The sequence below is a fragment of the Akebia trifoliata genome, chromosome 13, assembly GCF_017979445.1.
Source record: "Akebia trifoliata isolate Shusen 1 chromosome 13, ASM1797944v1, whole genome shotgun sequence".
In the NCBI taxonomy this organism is placed as follows: Eukaryota; Viridiplantae; Streptophyta; class Magnoliopsida; order Ranunculales; family Lardizabalaceae; genus Akebia; species Akebia trifoliata.
In genome coordinates this window covers 16,045,839-16,056,110 of record NC_141387.1, presented here as the reverse complement: position 1 = coordinate 16,056,110, position 10,272 = coordinate 16,045,839, and the positions used below count along the sequence as shown (strand labels likewise).

Below are 10,272 nucleotides of genomic sequence, written 5' to 3'. Positions count from 1 at the left end.
TCTCATTTCTAAAGTGGGCAGGGGATACCTTTCCAAACTAAAAAATAAAAATGCAGATAACCTCAAAAAATTGGTGGTCATCAAATGATATCTATTTGTTGCATCATTCAATTTGATCTGTCATTGCAAGTGTTCATTTCCATTCTAATTGCTTAATCTTCCTCAGTTGTTTTCGGAGGCAAACAGTTGGAAGTCTTCGTTAGCTATTGATTCTACAGCTTTGCAACTTAAGCTGTTTTGTACCTCTTCATGGTAACAAAGTTCGGAATCAGTGGAGATTCAATTCAATTCAATTTGGCGTCAAAGTATCATAAAAAATAGGAAAATAAAATTTTGGAGACCGTACAAATTAAATATATATATATATATATATATAATATATATATATATATTTTGAGGTGTCTTAAACAAAATCAATTACCTCCCTAGAACCCCAATCATGTTATTAACATTTGAACGTTGAGAAAATAAAATGCTGAGGGTGAATGGGTAAAAATGTAACCATATTTCGTTGATTAGTCCCTTAATTGAAAAACTTTGGTGATAATTTTGGTTGTTCAAAGTGCCTTCCTCAGAGATATTTTAGATCTCCAAAACCCCTCCTTCCCTGAACACACCAAAATTGTGATTATTATATTAGCACTTGTATTGAAAACCAGAGATGCAACAAACAAATCCTTTATTACTTATAACATGTCATGTCATTACTCAATTACAATCAATATAAATTGGCTACTAAAAATAGGGAAGAGAAGATCCAAAGAAAAACATAAACATAAATAGAAGAAGAGGAAGAACCCAACATGCTGCACCATAACCAACCAGAGTTGCTTGATGTGACATGTAGATTATCCAATGTCATCCAAGCCAAACTAAAGCTCATCCCTGCCAGAGTAGTAATGTCGGAAAACACACGAGAAATCCTCGAGCTCGTGACCTTCCTCGCATAGTTTCATGTATCTGTAAAACATAAATCAGATGAAGAAAACAAAATGTTTCACAGCAGCACATGCATGAGAGGACCCAAGCTAGATATATAATGGGTAACAAGTAGATGTCAGAGGTCAAAATCAGACCTATAATGACTAGATTAAGAGAGAATAACCAAAACGGCACACTATTCATTTTAATTTCAAAAAACGGTAAATTACCATTTTTGAAATTAATTTTTTCAACCAAAACAGTAAATTTGTAAAAAAAAAATTCTATTTTATAAAATAGTAAATACTTTCCCTAGTTTAGTTTCAGTAAAACAGTTCTAAAAAACAAAGAATTGTTTTATAAAACGGTGAACTTTTCCCCACTTTAACGAACACATTTTATTCCTGAAAACAGTAAATTATCAATTTCAGAATTAAAATGAACAATGTCGTTTTGGTAATTTTTCAAATTTCAGTGCATGTTTTGGTAGATCACCCTTAGATTAATCCAATTTCACATTTTTTCAGATGCTCTAGTATATATATATCCAGAGAAAAGGTCCTGATATTTTTCACACATGCATACTAACACGAAGCATTACTTCTTATTGCACACACGACTGAGTTGAGCACATAAAATATGCACATTTAAGAGTTCGGATGATCTTGAGGAGCACAATAATTCTCCTATTTATGCCTGTGCTAAGAATTTTTACTAATCATGAAAGTGAAAAGATGAGTGCCTCCTTGGGATAATCCCCAAAACCCTACAGAAAAACAATTCCAATTCCAAAAGCAATAGCAGCAGATCGATATGTAAAATCTAAATGCAGAGGCAATAAACCGAGGGGTGCATCAAACACGTTGTCCAAAGGATAATTCATAATGATACAGAGATCTTTGGACTTCCCTGCCCTTAATTAGGGTACCACAATCTCGGGCAAGGAACTATGTGATGCCAGACAGAGCTCTTTGGGTAAAATGAGCAATGTTGTGCTTGTTATCTAAGGAGTACGACAAAATCCTTTGGTCAATTCATCCATCAAAGTTACACCCATTGCCTGAAGATAAAAATAGAAAAACTAAAAATACTAATTAACGAACCAAATAGCAAAGAGAAATAAACAAAGAAAAATAGGACATTCTCTGCCTCTTAGCTAAGTGGTAAGATGTGTGGAAAGTTATTCCCACATCTTGGTTCAAACCCCCTTGAACCCATATTTCTTCACCTCTTAAAAAAAGCAGCAGCCAAAAGGGAATCTCTTTTATAGGACTCAGACCCAACAAACACTTTTCCTGATTGTGACACATTGTGTTATCAGGTTCACCTATCAGATGTGAGCAATATGAAGAGTCTCCAACGGTTGCAACATTAAGAGAACTAAACATTTAAAATTCTGTTGAGAATTGAAATCTCTGTGGGAAAAAAAAAGTGAAAATAGTGAAAAAGGTGTCAAAATACAGCTCATTAGACAAAGCCCACATGTGGGACTACCTACTCATAAGGCCCACGCCAAGCCTAGTGTGGAAAAGTTAGCAAATATGTCCTCATGCTCACCTACTTGTGTGATTACCATAATCCTTGTTCTAAATTAGCTTTATGATGTAGGACTATGAAACTAAGATGTTGGTTCTGAGATTTGGATTTGATACCAAAATAGATGTAAGATATTTCAGGTTTAGCGCTGATACCAAGATTGTTATGGGACAACCCAGGTCTTATCGATTCTAGGTTTGTTCGACTTTAAGAAGGGGAGGAGAAAGGCTAATTAGGCACTGAAGAAGAGAAATAACAGAAAATGGTTTTAGGCACAAAAGGATTTAGTGACCATTGTGAACGGTTTTACAAGAATTGGCTACATTTTTAAGGTAATTCGAAATTTTGAAATAGGGTTAAAATTAATTGGGGTAAATTGAAGAAGGTTGTCGATTAAACTATGGATTTCAAATTTAAGTTTTGAAAGAGCATGGATAGATTTATATCCAATAGGATAGGTTTGGATAGTTTCTTGTGGCCCAAGAAGGATTTGGCTAAGCTGTTTTATGAGTTCCAAAAAGAAAATAAAAGAAAAACAGAAAAGAAAATAGAAGAAGTTTACGGGGAATACAATGATAGATTGATTTACCTTAGAATTGAACATGAAGCTCCATCAAAATATCCACAAAACCTTTTATCTTCAACATTTTGTAAGACATTTCCAACAAAATTTGTGGAAATTAGCTTCTTTTTTATTTTTATTTTTTTTAATACTCTTCACTACACAATACTTTGATGACTTCTAAGAAGATAAGGCAAAGTTGGTCTTGAATTCCAAAACCATCTTCAGGCACCACTTTGATTGGAATATCACTTTACCATATGCTAAAACCACAATACTTGGCCACTCTCTTTGAGGTCAATGAGGGATTAGAATTTTGCACAAATGTAAGCAAAAAACATAACTAACACCACAATCACCAAATCATGGTTCGATAATAAGTCAAGAAAAGGAAAATTTGAAATTTTTGATAAAATCAAGAAATCAAGGTTAAGGCCGTGTAATTGTTCCTACTAGGTGTTCTCATTATATTATCAAATATATATAAAACCACAATAATCAATCACCAAACCCCATATTTATATCATTTGTGCATCCACAACAAATAACCACATGTCCATAACATATTCAAGGTTTATATATATTGAGTTCGAGTAAGGATACATCAACTAGTCAAATCATCAAAATCAATGTCATCCTCATTTTAAGCTCTTTTATCTTTTGTTTTATCAATAAAATGATCACCATGAATTATGCTCTAATGATATATAACCAAAATCCAAGCAGTCAAGGCGTGAACGAATATGAAATTAATCTTAATATAACGTCTAATAAAACTCCACCACGCCAAGCTTCCTCATCCCCTTCCAATCACATATGTTAAGAGTTATTATTTAATGTCGTGTGGCATACTTAAGTTTACACGACCAACCACATGTTTTTTATATAAAAGTCAGGCCGGACCCTATTGGGGGTGACTGACTCATTCTCTCCTTAACATGGTATCAGAGCACTTCTACCATTAGATCTACTTGATTTCTCTTATTTTCTTCCCTTTTCTTGATCCCTTTCTTTTCCCTCTTCGATCTGGTACTTTCAAACCCTTAAGGCCTTTGTTCCAAAAAGGGATTAAGTGGTTGAGGTTTGTTTGTTTGCCCCTAGATGTTTATCTAGGGCTCCATTTGAGTTTGTTTAAGATGTTTATGAATGATGGGGGAATTGGTGGACAATTTATAAGCCACAAAATTTAGTTTTAAAAAAAATGTGAATTGTGTCGTATGAACAATGCTACATGAATATAATTCGTGAACAGTGTTTTCTACGTGAACAATATTTTCTGCATGAACAATATTCCGTGAATGGTGTTTTTTGTGTGGAGTGTTTTGCAAAAAAAATCGAATTCTTCGGCTTCTCGATCAATAGTATGAAATTTTGCCCAGATCTCAATTTTTTCTTCGGGTGTTTTTGGGTTTTGTGATTTTATTCCAATCGTTGTTTCGTTGGCCTCTCAACCCTAGCTGCATATCATGCAATATCCCAAGGGATACTTTATTTTTTTGAGATTTTTTCTATTTTTTTAATCTCTGTGCGGGTTTTAGTTTTTACTTCTCGGATGGCAAATTTGGTGATTTTCGATGGTGATGGTAGAGGAAGTCATGGTGACCATGGTGATCGTGGTGGTAATTTGAAATGTACCTATTATGGCTACACTTGCCACACTAAGCAATTTTGTTGGGATAAATGAGGTAAACCTGCTTGAGCTAATCAAGCTCAAGAGAAACTTCCTCAAAGTTTCATTGATTCCACTTGTCAAACTACATCTAGAGTTGCAATTTCCGATCTTACTAAACAGTTGGGAGAGATTCTTCAGAAGTTGACTACCTTGACTGCAGAACCCACTCCCCCTACAACTACTTCAGGTAATCTCACATTTATGGCTACGAAGTCTCTCTTATCTTGGGTCATCGATTCATGAGCTATTGCACACATGTCAAGTATATCTCGTTTCTTTTCTAATTTCCATTATCTTATTCTCACATTATACTAATCGATGGGTCTACTCGCAATGTAGTTGGGAAATGTGATGTTTTTCCAAACTCATCCCTTCCTATCTTCTACTCTTTTGGTCCCTAATTTTCCTTTTAATCTACGTTATGTTAGTTAACTTACAAAATCATTGTAGTGCTAAGTAACCTTCTTCCCTTCTTATTGAGTGCTTCAATTTCACTCATTCAGTGGCACTATCTATTAGGTCATGTGTCTTATATCTAATTTATGTCGTGTTATTCCTAAGTTGAGTACAGTGTTAGATTTAGAATGTGAAGCTTGCCAATTGGGCAAGCAACACCGTAGTTCTTTTCCTAATTGTATTAAGAGTCGTTAATCTAGTCTTTTTGAACTAATTCATAAGGATATTTGGGGTCCATCAAGAATAATTTTTTTTTTGTTTTCATTACTTTGTTATGTTTCTGGATGATTATTCTCGTATGGCATAGCTCTTCTTATTGAAAGATCACACTAAATTACCTTGTGTTTTGCTTACTTTTTATAAAGAAATTTCAGTCCAATTTGGCAAATTTGTGAAAATTATCCGTTTTGATAATGCATTATATTCATGCAATCTTTTATTCAATCTTTTTGTTCAGATAATGACATTATTCATCAGACCAATCGTGTTAATACTTATCAACAAAATGGTATTGCTCCGAAAATATTGTCATATACTTGATGTTGCTCGCACCATTATATTTCAGATGCATGAACCTAAGCCTTATTGGGGTGATGTTCTCACAGCTTGACATCTTATTAATCGTATGCCATCAACAATTTTAAATGGCCAATCACCTTTCTTTCTGGTTTGTCTTCAAGTTCATCATTTTGCTGTTATTCAGTCTTTGGTTATGTTGTTTTGTTCACTTATTTGAGCCTAGGTTGGATAAACTTTCCCCAAGATCCATCAAATGTGTCTTTTTGGGTTACTCTCGTACACAAAAGGGTATAAATGTTATTGTCCTATCACTCAACGCTATTATATAAGTGCTAATGTGACATTCTTTGAGTCTACATCTTATTTTTAAGATGTTGGTGCCTCATTCGACTTGAATCTTGTGCCTTCTTGTTAAGAGGAGATGTCTCCTACAGTTTCCTCCTCTCCTGTCTTTCCAATTCTTCCTGTAGGTGACCCTTCCATTAGGCCTTTTCAAGTATGTCAACACACTCATTTCCGAGCACCTTCAGCTTCTCTACCAACTCCAAATCCCTCATCAGCTTCACTAGAGGTTCCTCCACATCCACCAACATCTACTTCTATCTCTAGTGATCTTCTTATTACTTTAAGGAAAGGTACGAGAACTTGCACTAAGCACCCAATTGCTGATTTTTTGTTTTTTCATCGGATGTCACATTCATTTTGCCAGTTTGCACTTTCCTTGTCTGCTATTTCTGTTCCTACTTCCTATACGTAGACATTATCCTCCTTTGAGTGGAAACTAGTTCTGGGTGAGGAGATTGCAGCCCCTCATCATAATCATACTTGGGACTTATATCTGCTACCACCTGGGAAGTAGGCTGTGGGGTGCAGATGGGTCTATACAATCACGTATCTTTCTAATGGATCTGTTGAGAGGTTGAAGGCTCACCTTGTAGCCAAGGGTTACACACAGACTTATGCGGTTGATTATAGAAAGACTTTTTCTTCAATGGCTCGCCTAAACTTTGTTAGAGTTCTTATTTCTTTTGTAGTGTGTTATGCTAGGCACCTATATCAATTGGATATAAAAAATGCTTTTCTACGTGAAGATTTGCAGGTGGAAGTATATATGGAGCAGCCACCTGGATATATTGACTTTGGTAAGATTGGACTAATGTCGCCTATGGAAGACAATCTATGGGTTGAAACAGTTGCCTAAAGCTTGGTTTGATAAATTTAGCTCAATTGTTCTCGCCAATAGATTTTCTAGGTCCACTTCTGATCATTTAGTGTTTGTGAGACATTCATCTAGTAGAATTATTGTGTTGATTTTATGTGGATGATATCATCATCACTGGAAGTGATCTTAGTGGTATCTTAAATTTGAAGACTCATCTAACAAAACAGTTTCACACTACGACTTGGGTCTTCTTTGCTACTTGGGTATTGAAATAGCTCGATTCAAAAAAGGTATTAGTTTGTCTCAGAGGAAATATGTTCTAGATTTGTTATCTGACACTGGTACTTTGGGTTCTAAACCAACTAATACTCCTATGGATACTACCACTAAGCTTGATGCTAAACAGGGAGAGATTTATCCTGATGCAGGGCATTACCGTAAGTTAATTGGCAAGCTAATCTATCTGACTGTCACTCGCCCAGATATTACTTTTAACTATAGGAGTAGTTAGCCAATTTATGCATGCTTCACAACAGACTCATTGGGATGATGTGTTTAGGATACTATGGTATCTAAAGGATTCACCAGACAAAGAGTTGTTATACAGACCTTCACATCTTATATCCATTATTAACTTCTCAGATACTGATTGGGCGGGGAGTAGGACTGATCGTAGATCTACTTCTGGGTACTGTACCTTCGTGGGAGGTAATTTGGTGACTTGGCATAGTAAAAAAAGCAAGTTGTAGCTCGTTCTAGTGCAGAAGCAGAATACAGGACGATGACACATTTTGCATGTGAAATGCTTTGGGTCTAGAGTCTTCTAAAGGAGATGGGGATTGAAGTTCCTACACCTATGCTTATGTATTGTGATAACCAAACTGCTAGCTTTATAACTAGTAATCCTGTATTCCTCGAGAGAACCAAACATATTGAGGTTGATTGGCACTTTATTCGAGATATGATGATGGCTAAGAAGATATCTATTCCCTATATCAAGTTAGAAAGTCAATTATGAGATGTTCTTACAAAACCATTGTCTTGGAGTTCTTTTATTACTTTTTATACTAAGCTGAGCATGTCAGATCTGTATGCTCTAGCTTGAAGGGGAGTGTTAAGAGTTTTCATTTAATGTCGTGTAGGCCCAATACTTAAGCCCACAAGACCAACCACATGTTTTTAATATAAAGGAAAGGTCGAACCCTACTGGGGGTGACTGACTCATTCTCTTATCTATTTTCCTCATCTTCCCCTTTACCTTAATCTTCTAACAACATACTATTGACCTTCAACTTGGAAATAAAGTTTGTTATTTGATGGCAATGGTCATATGGTGAAAAAATTGTGTATTAATCATCCCCTCCAACCACCCCATCTACATATTTTGCCTCCAACCAACCCCCATCATTACCTTACCAATTTATCCTTTGTGGACCTCTGTAAGCAAAGGTTGCACCTAGGCCCCGCTTTGCTCGTCTAGACCATCCTAGCACCTAGGCCTTACCTGCTTTTAGCGGGGTTTCAAAAATTGGGGTTAAAATGATATTGTTATGAAATAATTTTGTATAAATTGTGTTTTAAAGGGTATTTAATCAATTTTAAAACATAAAAGGTGTCTCAAATATTTAGCTAAAATAGTGAGGTGTCTAAGATTAAAAAAACTAGTAGGTGGCTTGTACAAATGCACATGTATTGCAAAATTTAGGATTTATGCATGATTAAAATTACTTCAAAAAATGATTTTTTGAAATTTTAAATTGATAATCGTATATTTTCATATTTTATCATTTAATGTATTGTAAAGGTCTATTTGAAATTTAAAATATTCACTAAGGCTATTTTGAAGATAATATAATAAAAAAGATATTTCTATTATTTTAGAAAATTGAAATCTAACTAACGTGGTTATAATGTTGTGAGATTGTAATTTTATTCATTTTGAGAAATATGAACTTGATGATAATAAGTTAGATCTAAAGGTGTCCAAATTTTGGTGCCAACAAACACCTATTCAGCCTTCTCTTATAATAACAACAAAGATTTCTGAGGGACATCAAATTATTTCAATATTTGCAGTTACATTGTTTTTTTTTTTTTTTTTTTACATATTAATTGTGTTGACTTACAAATTTGCTTGGTAGTTGGTAACTAAGTATTATCTTGGCAATGACATTTACATTATTTTTTTGCTCTATTTTGCATGACCTAAAATATAAAAAATTGAAACATTAATTTTTTTTTTTTGTCGCTTAAGACTCACCCGGGCCCCTCTCATGCTCGGGCGCAACTCTTTTAACCACCTAGCTGTGGACAACAAGCTCGACTCCTCCCTCCTAGTGTCAGGTCCACCAAAGAATGCTACATATCTCTACCATTCCTGAAACATTTCTTTGAAATTCGGATGTTGGAGGCGCATGTTCTCAAGGTAGAATGGAGTGGGCCAACATCTATCTAAATCTGCTTCAAGAAAGATGGGGCAATGCTTTGTTGCTAAATTAGGAACCATTTATTGGACAAAAGAATTAAAGTGCTACTAGACACCAAGAATCTACCAAGCCTATTAAGAATAGGGTGCAGATAATTTGGTGAACTTATTCCTACAAAGAGAGATCAATAAAAAAAATTCAATTCACAAAGTCCTTCCTAAACACCTTGGCCGGTCCCTAAGCGTTCTCACATAATCCAACTCCGCCTAGAATTGATTGAAGTCACCATCCATATTCGGATTATAGATCCCCAAGAAGACCCAAGAAAAATAACTCCTGCAGTAACTTATGTCCCAAATTGTTAGTTGTGTTGGATAGAACTTTGGTACTTCAAAGTTATTTTCTATCTATTAAATGTATTGTTGATCTTTAATAATTTCCATTGGATGATTAGAGTGGATGTGGGACTATGACCCTTGATTCGGATGGACATGACCATCACTATGCTGGATGGCCAAACAGTTTTGACCAAAAAGTGACTGTTAGACCATCGGTTCAATGTGTTGACTATTGGTCAAATAGGTTTGACTGCAGCCGCAGCTTAACCCAGTGTATGTTTCATCTCCTCTTGACCATTAGATTAGATGTAAAATGATCCAAGCCATCCAAAAATGACTATTGAGGCAAATAATCATGTTCATTGTTTAAATAGTCACAATAAATTTGTAAGGGATTAGATCATAACACAGACAGAACTCTCTAACATAAAGAAATATTAAATACCTCCTTGGTTCTATTTTTTGGGTACCTATCTGATTGAGTCATATAGGAGAATTCTTCGTCTATGAAAGACGACGAATTGTAATCAAGAGATAGGGATCATTGTATCCTGGAAACATTTGGCAAGAACCTATTATAGACTTAGAGTTCATTCTTGAATAGGAAGCCAATAACGTTTCAAGGAAAACGGTAATGTCACTCAAGTTCAACATCTCGAATTCTTTTTCTAAGTAGTTAT

General features: G+C 35.0%; 1 protein-coding gene across 1 annotated transcript in view; it reads right to left on the bottom strand.

Annotated features, from left to right (window-relative positions):
• Positions 1 to 662: 662 nt before the first annotated feature.
• The window catches only part of LOC147388020 (6-phosphogluconate dehydrogenase family protein), a 55,208-nt gene continuing 45,598 nt past the window's right edge, over positions 663 to 10,272 (bottom strand). Inside the window, exon 10 of the mRNA XM_086421663.1 lies at positions 663 to 960. Coding sequence (XP_086277789.1) covers positions 873 to 960 — 88 coding nt within the window. The 3' untranslated portion in view covers positions 663 to 872. The remainder of the gene's footprint in view (positions 961 to 10,272) is intronic.